We start from the raw sequence: 15,408 nt of genomic DNA, 5'->3' as shown, positions 1-15,408 counted from the left end.
AAAAAAAACTGAACAGTTTAATAAAAATTCAATTATATTCACACATTATGTTTCTGCCAAGCATGGGCCTTGGGGTTCAATCACTACAGCATCAGACTAATAATCAAGGGTCTGACATCAGCGTAGGCCAACCCAAGTCGGCTGTCTCAGTGTGCCCATGGAAAAGGCACTTATCTTCCATTTCCTAAATTGCATGACATAGCCAATAATGTGTTCAAACTGCCTAAATTAGCCAATCAATCAAAAAGCATATTTGATAATTACTTCATGTACAGAAACTTGAAAGTCTTTCAATTCAAACACTTCATGTCTCTCTCATTGCCAGAACTCATAACTGAGTGATAGATTTGTCTTACACTGTATTAGATTTGTATCTCATTGTTTTTAGTTTTGTAACACTGTTACTTGCATATCATTGAAATGACCTCTGAACTGAACATGTATACTCATTTTTGAATACTAACTTGTTAAGATAGTAGCTTATCTGTGTCAAAGAAAAGGCACAAAACACTGATTACAAATTTTCATTGTGTCTGTTATTGTAAATTTCTTTCATTAAAAAAAAGATATAAATATATAATTATACTCACTGGACCTGTCACACTCAATCATTCCAAGGCCAAGAGTACACACAGTTTCTCTCCCTTGCACACAGCTACAGTAATTGGCAGTGACAGACTGAGATGATTCTCCAACTCCATAAAAGATTGTAGATGTCTCTCTGGAATATATATATATACATATATATATGTATAGATAGAGAAGGGTGAGAGACTAATATATAGGTCTTTTTTTGTCATAGGTTTACTTTGTACCTATCTACATAAGAATAAGGTAATCTGAACTAAGAGTACACATTTGGGGATTTTTCAATAAGGCAATATGTGTGGTTCTGGTCGGCTGACAGAATTTTGGGATTTTTCAATAAGGCATCCCCCCAATATGTGTGGTTCTGGTCGGCTGACAGAATTTTGGGATTTTTCAAAAAGGCATCCCCTCAATATCTGTGGTTCTGGTCGGCTGACAGAATTTTGGGATTTTTCAATAAGGCATCCCCCAATATCAATATGTGTGGTTCTGGTTGGCTGACAGAGCATGTTTTACATTATTGACCCTAGCACTCCCCCCACCTGGAAAAAAAAATTAAAAGAAAATTTCCTGAAGTTGATTTGTGCATCTAAATGAGCTGGTTTAGCCCAGTACTTGCAGTACTTAGTACATATTATATGCAGTGTTATAAAAAATTCTACCTATCTAACCCCTATTTTTAAACCTATACAATAGGAAACACATTTTTTATGCCTCAAGAAACAATTAGAAGCAACTCAGAGGAAATGTATTTTATAGTATTATTATTGTCATTGATATATTAATAATGGTTAGAAAACATTCTAATAATAGGCTTATTATAAATACCTTGAGGCGACAGGTGAGGTTAATTCTATCTTTGTATTTGCAGTCAAAATTTTAAAAATACACAAGGAAGATGTTTACCATAATAACCAAACAATTGGGTGGCTTTACCTTTTGAAGACACTCATATGCTAGAAATCTGCCTTAATAAATTTCATCAAGAAACAATTCAGTTTTAAGATTAGTTTATTTTTTGTCTTTCATGTGGCAAATGTCACTAAAAGTAATGCATAGTGGTCACAATGTCTGTCAATCCATCCATTATTACATTGGCTGAGGTCAATGTTTTCGTTAAAACTCTTTTTACAGGACAATATCTCCGGTTTTTAAATGTAGACTATCATCATAAATTGCTCACATTTGTGGGGATGGGGGGCATTCCTAGAGATTAGAGGTCATGAAAGTCAAAGGTCACATGAAACACAGTTGGTTACATTTTAGTTTTGTGATCAGTTGTTACAGTATTGGATCTTGCAGTACCATCTACAGCTGCTTTGGATGAGCTATCTTCAGATGTAGTCTAGCAGTCTACCATGGAATATATATAAAAAAGTACTGCTGTGGAGGTCAATGAGTTAACAGTCAGGGTCACAGTTTTCAGTTGGTTAGTTTATCAGTATGCATAAGGATTCATGGAGATGATTGATTCAAAGGTCCAAGGTCAAGGTCACATAATGAATTGTCATGCACTATTTAGGGGTAGATTGTTCCAAGCTGTTTTAAGGGTATATGTCTTCTATTTACATGCATGGTTTGCTATCATTTTAAGTACAAATGTTTAACAGCAGAAATGGAATAGTTCTGGAAATCCGATCCGATGTGTGTAAGGTTAGAGGTCGAGATCACATGGACTGTTTCATGCATGTTACTAATGCTGCAGCTATAATGACACAGATGAGACAATAAATTTATAATTTTTTTCAAAAATGCATCCAATTTTTACATTTCTTTATTGGCATTTGAGACTCGTGTTTATATATGATGTTGAGAAAGATCAATGTTACTTACTTCCATGATATTAAAAAGTTGTAGAGGTTTGATCCATAACTATAAACATGTCCTCGACTATCAGTTAGGTCATTACCATGGTTTCCATCAAAATTGCCACATAATCCTGCAAAAGAAAACATTACCATGGTTTCCATCAAAATTGCCACATATATTACCATGGTTTCCATCAAAATTGCCACATAATCCTGCAAATGAAAACATATGTATAAGATTTTATATTGTTCTATGTAGCCTGTTACAATTCTGTTTTTTTTTTGTTGTCACAGGTAAATGACATAGATACTCAAGTTATAGCATCAAAATATTCCTGCAAAATGTCATCACACTAACAGAAGATCCCAGTGTCTAACTAATGGTAAAACTTTTGTATAAAGAACACATGAACATGCTGGACATCAGTATTAGCATTCAGCTATATTTTAATGCTTACGAATTCCCTTCAGTGTCCTTTATAGACAAGTTTTATTCTAAATGACTGACTTAATGTTCAAGGTATGTAACTGTGACCGTTATGAAGATATGTACTATTACTAGATTAGTACTGAGAGTAAAGCATACTATATGTAGATAGTACAATTAGTACTGACAGTAAAGCATGCCATATGAAGATAATACAATTATTACTGACAGTAAAGCATACTATAAGAAGATAGTACAATTAGTACTGACAGTAAAGCATGCCATATGAAGATAGTACAATTAGTACTGACAGTAAAGCATGCTATATGAAGATAGTACAATTAGTACTGACAGTAAAGCATGAAATATGAAGATAGCACAATTAGTACTGACAGTAAAGCATGCCATATGAAGATAGTACAATTAGTACTGACAGCAAAGCATGCCATATGAAGATAGTACAATTAGTACTGACAGCAAAGCATGCCATATGAAGATAGTACAATTAGTACTGACAGCAAAGCATGCCATATGAAGATAGTGCAATTAGTACTGACAGTAAAGTATACTATATGTAGATAGTACAGTTAGTACTGACAGCAAAGCATGCCATATGAAGATAGTACAATTAGTACTGACAGTAAAGCATGCCATATGAAGATAGTACAATTAGTACTGACAGTAAAGCATGCTATATGAAGATAATACAATTATTACTGACAGTAAAGCATGCAATATGAAGATAGTACAATTAGTACTGACAGTAAAGCATACTATATGTAGATAGTACAATTAGTACTGACAGTAAAGCATGCCATATGAAGATAGTACAATTAGTACTGACAGTAAAGCATGCTATATGAAGATAGTACACTTAGTACTGGCAGTAAAGCATGCCATATGAAGATAGTACAATTAGTACTGACAGTAAAGCATGCCATATGAAGATAATACAATTATTACTGACAGTAAAGCATACTATATGAAGATAGTACAATTAGTACTGACAGCAAAGCATACTATATGAAGATAGTATAATTAGTACTGACAGTAAAGCATACTATATGTAGATAGTACAATTAGTACTGACAGTAAAGCATGCTATATGTAGATAGTACAGTTAGTACTGACAGCAAAGCATGCCATATGAAGATAGTACAATTAGTACTGACAGCAAAGCATGCCATATGAAGATAGTACAATTAGTACTGACAGTAAAGCATGCCATATGAAGATAGTACAATTAGTACTGACAGTAAAGCATGCCATATGAAGATAGTACAATTAGTACTGACAGTAAATCATACTATGACTATACTGACCAGTCCTGAGATTTAGATGTAATTGACTGATAATGAAAATCTAAGTATGATGACTTGTGGCACAGAAAGCAATTGACTGAATGAGCAGATTTCAGGGGCAAATTGGTTGGGGGGAGGTGGAGGGAAAAGTAAGCCATGCCCACCTCTGAAACTGAGCAAAAAACAACTGAAATATTTGACAAAGTATGTTTTCTTTACAGGAATATGGAAATGTTTAAATGCAAAAGCTTCCTGGGCCCCACACCATGGGTTGCATCCCACAGACCTTGTGCCTACTTGTGTTACCTGCCACAAATCTGCACCCCTTCACTAAGTGTTTTTCTCTGCATCACCACTGGATTTTTCTGCATTAATAAAGTTTTTACCAGAGCTACCACTTATATCACATAACCAGGTATACACTAATTGTCAACATGGACATGGATCCTTTTTGGGGATTCTAAATGGCAGAATCAGCTTGCTGAATGCCATCTTGCTTGAGAAGTAGAGCAGACTTTATTTGCCAATCAAAGCTATTGAGACTGAATATACCTCTTTATTTGCCAGTCAAAGACATTGTTATTGAGTCTGAATATACCTCTTTATTTGCCAATCAAAGATATTGTTATTGAGACTGAATATACCTCTTTATTTGCCAATCAAAGATATTGAGACTGAATATACCTCTTTATTTTCCAATCAAAGATATCATTATTGAAACTGAATATACCTCTTTATTTGCCAATCAAAGATATTGTTCCTTGAGTCTGAAAATACCTCTCTATTTGCCAATCAAAGATATTGTTATTGAGACTGAATATACCTCTTTATTTGCCAATAAAGACATTGTTATTGAGACTGAATATACCTCCTTTTTTGCCAATCAAAGATATTGAGACTGAATATATCTCTTTATTTGCCAATCAAAGATATTGTTATTGAGACTGAATATACCTCTGTATTTGCCAATCAACGACATTGTTATTGAGACTGAATATACCTCTTTATTTGCCAATCAAAGATATTGAGACTGAATATACCTCTTTATTTGCCAATCAAAGATATTGAGACTGAATATATCTCTTTATTTGCCAATCAAAGATATTGTTATTGAGACTGAATATACCTCTGTATTTGCCAATCAAAGACATTGTTATTGAGACTGAATATACCTCTTTATTTGCCAATCAAAGATATTGTTATTGAGTCTGAATATACCTCTGTATTTGCCAATCAATGACATTGTTATTGAGACTGAATATACCTCTTTATTTGCCAATCAAAGATATTGTTATTGAGTCTGAATATACCTCTTTATTTGCCAATCGCAGACATTGTTATTGAGTCTGAATATACCTCTTTATTTGCCAATGGAAGACATTGTTATTGAGACTGAATATACCTCTTTATTTGCCAATCAAAGACATTGTTATTGAGACTAAATATACCTCTTTATTTGCCAATGGAAGACATTGTTATTGAGACTGAATATACCTCTGTATTTGCCAAAGACATTGTTATTGAGACTGAATATACCTCTGTATTTGCCAATCAAAGACATTGTTATTGAGACTGAATATACCTCTTTATTTGCCAATCAAATATATTGTTATTGAGTCTGAATATACCTCTTTATTTGCCAATCACAGACATTGTTATTGAGTCTGAATATACCTTTTTATTTGCCAATCAAAGACATTGTTATTGAGATTGAATATACCTCTTTATTTGCCAATGGAAGACATTGTTATTGAGACTGAATATACCTCTTTATTTGCCAATCACAGACATTGTTATTGAGTCTGAATATACCTCTTTTTTTGCCAATCAAAGACATTGTTATTGAGTCTGAATATACCTCTTTATTTGCCAATCAAAGATATTGTTATTGAGACTGAATATACCTCTTTATTGGCCAATCAAAGATATTATTATTGAGTCTGAATATACCTCTTTATTTGCCAATCAAAGATATTGTTATTGAGACTGAATATACCTCTTTATTTGCCAATCAAAGATATTGAGACTGAATATACCTCTTTATTTGCCAATCAAAGATATTGTTATTGAGTCTGAATATACCTCTGTATTTGCCAAACAAAGATATTGTTATTGAAACTGAATATACCTCTGTATTTGCCAATCAAAGATATTGTTATTGAGACTGAATATACCTCTTTATTTGCCAATGGAAGACATTGTTATTGAGACTGAATATACCTCTTTATTTGCCAATCAAAGATATTGAGACTGAATATACCTCTTTATTTGCCAATCAAAGATATTGTTATCAAATATGAATATACCTCTTTATTTGCCAGTCAAAGAAATTGTTATTGAGACTGAATACACATGAATCCAAACTTCTGTCCTCAAATCTGTAATTAAGGTTTCATGACTTAGCCACACTGTATACCTGTTGTATTCCTCCAGTCTGTTGCAGAACCCATGATCCAGATGTTGATAAAAGACTGGTAACTGTTCTGGACACTTATCACTGTTCCAGTTGGCAGGCCAACCTGAAAGTGTATTACTTGTTACTACCATACATTCATTTCAGGCTTGATTTGAAAGCTTTATCCAAAAGCTTTAAACTGTTTTCATAGTTTCATAAGTAATATTGGATGCTTTTTCAACCATTTATATTGGATTGTTTCTACACCCATTTATATAAGATACTTTCTAAACCCATTTATATTGAATGCTTCTAAACCCCTTTATATTGGATGTTTTCTACAACCATTTATATTGGGTTGTTTCTTCAACCATTTATATTGGATTGTTTCTACATCCATTTCAATAAGATACTTTCTACACTCATTTATATTTGATGCTTCTACACCCATTGATATAGGATGCTTTCTGCAACCATTTATATTGGATGCATTCTATGCCCATTTATATTAGATACTATCTACACCCATTTATAATGGACTGTTTCTACATCCATTTCTATAAGATACTTTCTACACCCATTGATATAGGATACTTTCTGCTACCATTGATATTGGATGCTTTCTACACCCATTCATATTTGATCCTTCTACACCCATTTATATTGGATGCTTTCTGCAACCATTTATATTGGATGCTTTCTACAACATTTATATTTGATGCTTCTACACGCGTTGATATAGGATGCTTTCTGCAACCATTTATATTGGATGCTTTCTACATCCATTTATATTTGATACTTCTACACCCATTTATATTTGATGCTTTCTACACCCATTCTTATTTGATACTTCTACACCCATTGATATAGGATGCTTTCTGCAACCATTTATATTGGATGCTTTCTACATCCATTTATATTTTATGCTTCTACACCCATTTATATTGGATGCTTTCTACACCCATTCTTATTTGATGCTTCTACACCCATTGATATAGGATGCTTTCTGCAACCATTTATATTGGATGCTTTCTACATCCATTTATATTTGATGCTTGTACACCCATTTATATTGGATGCTTTCTGCAACCATTTATATTGGATGCTTCTGCACCCATTTATATTTGATGCTTCTACACCCATTTATATTGGATGCTTTCTGCAACCATTTATATTTGATGCTTCTACACCCTTTTATATTGGATGTTTTTTCACCAGCTATAATTAGTGTTGCAAAAAGAGTTATAAAACATCCAAAGGATATCAAACTAATAACTTTGGTGTTCCAAACCAGGCTGTGTAGCCACGATATTGTCAGAGCACATAACGTGTACCCTGTAAGAATTGGAAACAAAACTTGGGGTATTGTGTCAAATATTAAACAATGAAAATTGAAAAGGCAAACAAATACCTAAATAATTCTAAATTTTGATACATCTACCTTTATCATAAATAAAGTTGTTAAAAATATTAGTCCTCCATTGTAAGAAATCGACCCTAATTTATATGACTGCAAATAAACCCCAATCATATACATTATGGATTATGGGAATTATGCATACGAGAGTCAACATCTTAAAATGCAAGACTAGAAAAATACAGTTTTCCAATTTTGAGTCTGATCTCAGTTTCGGAATGTGCTCAGTTGGTTTTGGTTACTGGGGTCAGTTCTCAAATTCAAAGCAAAAAACAAAAATAAACTTAAAATTGTATGTATTTCTTTTACACTTGTGATTCATCAATGGGGATACCTCTGTCTTTCACGCTGTATGCTATTAAAGACATCAGATGTCATACTCATCAGAGCAGGTTACCTCCCTTGAGGAGTATATTATCACTGAATTTATCACTGGATTTATTAGTCAGAACTGACAGTGATGGATTTGTAAATGCTATGTAAATCACATTTGATAATCTTTCATTTGATATTAGTACAAATTTACGTTGCTAAAAACAGACAAAACAAATTTTGGCTAAAAAATTAATATAGTTCCTGCATAACCTTTCTATCTAGTGTCACTGGGGCCCTGAGTGGCCGAGTGGTCTAAAGCGCTCACCGTTATGGATCACTGCTATCTCACCTCTGTCTGCATCAGTTCAAGTCTTGGATTCAACTAATGTGGTTATGTGAGAAAGCTTACCAGGAGCTTCTCTTGGGTCGGTGGTTATTTCCGGGTTCTTCCTCCACCATTAATACTGGCCGCCATGTATAGCCTATCTTGTGCTGAAAAATGGTGTTAAACCCTACAACAACAACAACAAAAAATCTAGTGTCACAAATCCTCACTCACTGATTAAATTTTTTCCACCTTTTCTTTGTATGAAGAATAACATTTGGTGTGACAGTAATTGTAGGAAATGACCATATCATAAAATTAACTGATAACTGAGCACATATGATCTGAAAATATAACACAGGACAGAACACCTTCTTGTACCAATCATGTATCATAAATTAATGAGCAATTTGTAGAACTAAGGTGATTTCATAATGCAATGTGCTGTTTTATCAATGCAGTACTACCTCATTATAACGCCATTCATTATAACACAGTTCCTGTTATAAGGCAAGCATGATAATGGATCCTCTTACATTAGGTGATAGTGAAATTATATGTATCACATCTTACAGTATATGACAGTGAGCTCAATGGCATATCTAGCAATAATCAGTGTTCAATACCAAATGTATTGATTCTGAGAATGCTACATTAGACATGATGACAGGGGTATTCTTGTATGAAATCTGCCTGGTGAAACTATTACCTCATATTTTTGTCCACATCCCATGCGTTTTACATAGGTTCCAGGGGTAAGCTCATTGTTCTTGTAAATTTGAACAGTCATCATAGGGTTCTGGTGATGCTGGGTGTTCTGACAACCCCTAAAAGTGATGACATCATCCCCAGACTTGATTGCCACAGCACAATTACAGGTGGCCCTGGAGTTAGGGCTGCATTTTCTGTACTCAGCTCTGACCTATAGTATAGATACTGGATTATATTGTATTACATAATGAAAGCTTGGTCTGTACTCAGCTTTGACTTGTAGTATAGATACTGGATTATATTGTATTACATAATGAAAGTTTGGTCTGTACTCAGCTCTTATGTATAGTATTTATGGTTGGATTATCTTGTATCATAATGACAACATTGTATACAGTTCTGACTATAGTATAAAAAGCATGGTTATAATGTACTCAACTCTGACCTGTAGTACAGATGACTGGATTGTATTGTAATCAAATAATGATAGCATTATCCATGCCCAGCTCTGACCTGTATTACAGTTGACTAAATGAAGGGGGAACTTTATTCATGAATTCTTCTTTGTAGAGAATGCAAGTATTTAAGCACTAACAGAGACGTAGAGAGCCTAATGACCAATATGGTTGTTCAGTGCAAATTTTCAAACACTAACACATTGAAAAGTATAAATTTCAAGACATTTCATATTTGTATAACATAATAAAAAGAGTGCCAGTTTTCAAACTACACACTGTTTACAGGAGTATCACATGTTTGACTGTAGGATGGTTCTGAAGTGCCAAAATTTAATTAGCATCATGGCTGCATAGTGTAGAAGTTCAAACACAACATGTATTCAGTCACTTCTAAACAATGAAAGTTGCTGCAATCTAAAAACAGACATAACCATAGAGTGCCAGATTTTAGATCTGAGTATGGCTGCAGGTTACTAAAGCTTAGACAAGTGCATGGCTACAGAGTGCCAAATTTTAGACAAGGTCATGGCTACAGAGTGCCAAATTTTAAACAAGTGCATGGCTACAGAGTGCCAAATTTTAGACAAGGTCATGGCTCAATGTGCAAATCATCTTCGTTATCCAAGATTCTAATGTGTTAACCCTATCACACCGTTGTGGGTATGAAAGATATTTTAGTGCTTTGTCCAAGTGACAGTTATTAGATTTCATGAGTTGCTTCCCTTAGTATGTAATGCCAACTAACCAACAGTGTAAAACAGTGGTGCATTGGACATCGTACAAAACTGGTGGAGGCAACTGACTTCAAAAGGATACTTTGTAAGTATAACATCAAAAGTATGACAACATACCAGAGAGCAGCCATTACAGGTTAATTTCAATGAAAGGTATTTGTTCAAATATGGACTGACAGTGGAAAATTACTTATTTATGAGTCAATTCAAGTTGTGTGCTCCCCTTGCTTGATCATGTGGGAACAGTGTTCATATCTGAACAAATTAATTTTGATTAGATGTGTTGGTTTGTCACTGCATCCATTGAAAATCAAAGACCTGAAGCACAGAAATTTCTGCTCGATATGCCAAGGTGTAGATAGGGTTAACATATCAGAACCTTGGCTAGCGAAGATGAGTGCAAATTGTTTTACAATTAAGTATGACTATATTAACCAAATGTTCATGCTCTGACATGATTAAATAACTAAATGGCTGCAAAGAGTCAATTTTCCAAAGAGTATGCTTCAAGAGAGCATAGTATAAAATACCACAGGTGTTGAAGACTATACTTTTCCGTCTATAGTCATCTTGATATTCAATGAAGCCCAATAACCCACTTAAATAATTTAGTCATGTCTGAACTTTTGTTCCAACCCTGGTAAATATTATATAAAACATTATCATGACCTTGTAATATACTTTATAATAATTTTCATTTATAAGCAAGGCTATAGATTATAGATTATTATACACCAATATAGTTACAGACGGTCATGTTTTAAACACAGACATTACTGCAAAAGGCAAACTTACAAACTTCATTATGATTGCAGAAAGCCAATATACCATTTAGAGCAATGCTGCAGAGTTCATATTTTATGGCTGCATAAACAAAACATTGTACAGTATATGGTTCAAGAGGTTACATTTTAAAACACAAAGTTGAAGATTATTCTTTTTAGTCAAATAAATAGTTAGATTTAATTTTAACAGGTCATAAACATAAAATATTCAATGTCAATAATAATAAAGTGGGATTCTAGAATGTCAATAATAATAAAGTGGGATTATAGGATGTCAGTAATAATAAAGTGGGATTCTTGAATCTCGATAATAATAAAGTGGGATTCTAGGAAGTCAATAATAATAAAGTGGGATTCTTGAATCTCGATAATAATAAAGTGGTATTCTAGAATGTCAATAATAATAAAGTGGGATTCTAGGAAGTCAATAATAATAAAGTGGGATTCTTGAATGTCAATAATAATAAAGTGGGATTCTAGGATGTCAATAATAATAAAGTGGGATTTTAGAATGTCAATAATAATAAAGTGGGATTTTGGAATGTCAATAATAATAAAGTGGGAATTTAGACTCTCAATAATAATAAAGTGGGATTCTAGAATGGAAATCTGGTTAAAAGTGCAATTTTATATCTACAAACATTAACAGAGAGCAGAGAAATCATATCAAACCAAATAGTCCTAAATATTGGATGTATAAGCTATTCCTGTGATGGATCCATATGAAATTAATAAGCTTGTCATAATGATATTTAAAATGTTAAGTTATTTCTATGATGACATAAAAATTAGCAGTTTTTTTATTATACCAGGTTGGTCTAAATAGCAAGTGAGTAACCAATATTAGTCCAAATAGTAACTGAACAACCATGATTGGTATGAATAAAAGTGAATAACCAGAATTGATCTGAACTGAAAGTGAGCAACTAGGAATGGTCAAAATAACAAGTGGAATAACCAGGATAATGTTCTGAATAACAAGTGGAGTAACCAGGATGAACCTGAATAACAAGTGGAGTAACCAGGATGGACATGAATAATAAGTGGAGTAACCAGGATGGGACCTGAATAACAAGTGGAGTAACCAGGATGGGACCTGAATAACAAGTGGAGTAACCAGGATGGGACCTGAATAACAAGTGGAGTAACCAGGATGGACCTGAATAACAAGTGGAGTAACCAGTATGGACTTCTGAATAACAAGTGGAGTAACCAGTATGGACCTGAATAACAATTGGAGTAACCAGTATGGACTTCTGAATAACAAGTGGAGTAACCAGTATGGACCTGAATAACAAGTGGAGTAACCAGGATGGACCTGAATAACAAGTGGAGTAACCAGTATGGACCTGAATAACAAGTGGAGTAACCAGGATGGACCTGAATAACAAGTGGAGTAACCAGGATGGGACCTGAATAACAATTGGAGTAACCAGGATGGACCTGAATAACAAGTGGAGTAACCAGTATGGACCTGAATAACAAGTGGAGTAAACAGGATGGACCTGAATAACAAGTGGAGTAACCAGTATGGACCTGAATAACAAGTGGAGTAACCAGTATGGACCTGAATAACAAGTGGAGTAACCAGGATGGACCTGAATAACAAGTGGAGTAACCAGTATGGACCTGAATAACAAGTGGAGTAACCAGGATGGACCTGAATAACAAGTGGAGTAACCAGTATGGACCTGAATAACAAGTGGAGTAACCAGGATGGACCTGAATAACAAGTGGAGTAACCAGGATGGGACCTGAATAACAAGTGGAGTAACCAGGATGGGACCTGAATAACAAGTGGAGTAACCAGTATGGACCTGAATAACAAGTGGAGTAACCAGGATGGACCTGAATAACAAGTGGAGTAACCAGTATGGACCTGAATAACAAGTGGAGTAACCAGGATGGACCTGAATAACAAGTGGAGTAACCAGTATGGACCTGAATAACAAGTGGAGTAACCAGGATGGACCTGAATAACACATGGAATAAAACATTTAAGGAAAACTCATAATTATCATTCAAAATCCAAAGCTTTAAAAAGGGATTTTTGACTTGAGCATTTTTCACAAATGTTTTCGACAGAACTGCCAAAATAAATCTAGTTGAGTATTTACCTCAAATGGCAGTGTTGAATGACGATACAAAACAAATTCTCCCTCATTGAAGTTGTCATATCGTCTGAAAAATAGAACAGAGTTTGTGAGGCTATAGAAATATTAGTTGGAACCTTGATCCTATATGATATAATACCAACATACATAACAACAGAAATACTGGATCTAACCTTGATCCTATATGATATAAAACATACATACATAAAAATAGAAACCTCGATCCTATATAATATAGACATACATAAAATAGAAATATTTGCTCTAACCTTGATTCTATATGATATAAAATGGTTGCTTAAAAATATGTTGTTCAAATTGCAGCAGCAGATGAAATATTTGCCAAACAATTTGCTTCATAGAATAATTTTAACAAAACATTACTTTAACAGCTGAAATGTGGGATTCAAATATTTTGCCTGCTTAATATATTTTAAAATCTATATAGAAAGATATTGAAAAATTACTTTTTGTAAGGTCAGATACTTACTGGATACAAGAGGTGATTGTTTGAGAGAGGTGATTGTTTGAGAGAGGTGATCATTATGGCACATTGCACTAATGTTTAAATGTAGTAGGGTTTTATCACAAAACAAATGTTAAGATAGAGCTTTGACTATGATAATTACCAGTATACACTCACATTAACTAGCTTGTATCATTTGATTTATGAGCAAGTGGAAAATTATTTTTTACAATTGTTGTTAACTGAGAATGTTTTGCTTTGTATAATCACTCTTTGAATGTAGTTGTAAGTGTTTGAATGTAGTTGTATAATCACCCTTTGAATGTAGTTGTAAGTGTTTGAATCTAGTTGTATAATCACCCTTTGAATGTAGTTGTAAGTGTTTGAAAGTAGTTGTAAGTGTTTGAATGTAGCTGTATAATCACCCTTTGAATGTACTTGTATAATCACCCTTTGAATGTAGTTGTATAATCACCCTTTGAATGTAGTTGTAAGTGTTTGAATCTAGTTGTATAATCACCATTTGAATGTAGTTGTATAATCACCCTTTGAATGTAGTTGTAAGTGTTTGAATCTAGTTGTATAATCACCCTTTGAATGTAGTTGTATAATCACCCTTTGAATGTAGTTGTAAGTGTTTGAATCTAGTTGTATAATCACCCTTTGAATGTAGTTGTATAATCACCCTTTGAATGTAGTTGTATAATCACCCTTTGAATGTAGTTGTATAATCACCCTTTGAATGCAGTTGTATAATCACCCTTTGAATATAGTTGTAAGTGTTTGAAAGCAGTGGTAATGTTTTCATTTTGTGTGATTTATGTTCATTCAAGTCAGTGTTAAAAATTGTATTCTTCTACAAATCAGCATTAATTTTCAAAGTCAGACAATTCCATATTTTCCCTCCTCAGTGTACATTTGGTATGTATGAAATGTACCAGTACTAAGTGGTCAGTCCAAAGTGTCATTACATAGATCTCAATGACATATAGATGCACTTAGTTGTCATTGAAATGTACCTATACTTACTTGTCAATGAAATGTACCTACACTTAGGTACCAATGAAAAGTACCTATACTTACTTGTCAATGAAATGTACCTACACTTAGTTGTCAATGAAATGTACCTGTACTTAGTTGTCAATGAAATGTACCTATACTTAGTTGTCAATGAAATGTACCTGTACCTAGTTGTCAATGAAATGTACCTATACTTAGTTATAAATGAAATGTACTTACACTTAGTTGTCAATGAAATATACATATACATAGTTGTCAATGAAATGTACCTACATTTAGGTACCAATGAAATGTACCTATGCTTAGTTGTCAATGAAATGTACCTGTACTTAGTTGTCAATGAAATGTACCTATACTTAGTTATAAATGAATGTACTTACACTTAGTTGTCAATGAAATATACATATACATAGTTGTCAATGAAATGTACCTACACTTAGGTACCAATGAAATGTACCTATGCTTAGTTGTCAATGAAACATACCAGGGATAGTCCTGGGCTTCGCCAATGTCGCAAATTGCGATTTTTTTTCCTTATTGGCGA

The 15,408-nt window shown here is 33.7% G+C and overlaps 1 protein-coding gene across 1 annotated transcript in view; it reads right to left on the bottom strand.

Annotated features, from left to right (window-relative positions):
• Positions 1-13,445, bottom strand: part of LOC149769594 (von Willebrand factor D and EGF domain-containing protein-like) — a gene marked incomplete at its 5' end in the record, with an annotated part of 35,032 nt that extends 21,587 nt beyond the window's left edge. The window contains 5 exons of the mRNA XM_089949831.1: positions 591-721; positions 2,422-2,527; positions 6,541-6,643; positions 9,286-9,498; positions 13,382-13,445. Coding sequence (XP_089805957.1) covers positions 591-721; positions 2,422-2,527; positions 6,541-6,643; positions 9,286-9,498; positions 13,382-13,445 — 617 coding nt within the window. The remainder of the gene's footprint in view (positions 1-590; positions 722-2,421; positions 2,528-6,540; positions 6,644-9,285; positions 9,499-13,381) is intronic.
• Positions 13,446-15,408: the final 1,963 nt, after the last annotated feature.

The sequence above is a fragment of the Sinohyriopsis cumingii genome, unplaced genomic scaffold (genome assembly GCF_028554795.1).
Source record: "Sinohyriopsis cumingii isolate HCF-2022 unplaced genomic scaffold, ASM2855479v2 utg003568l, whole genome shotgun sequence".
In the NCBI taxonomy this organism is placed as follows: domain Eukaryota; kingdom Metazoa; phylum Mollusca; class Bivalvia; order Unionida; family Unionidae; genus Sinohyriopsis; species Sinohyriopsis cumingii.
The sequence above is the reverse complement of the archived record's forward strand: the minus strand, read 5'-3'. Positions and strand labels throughout refer to the sequence as shown.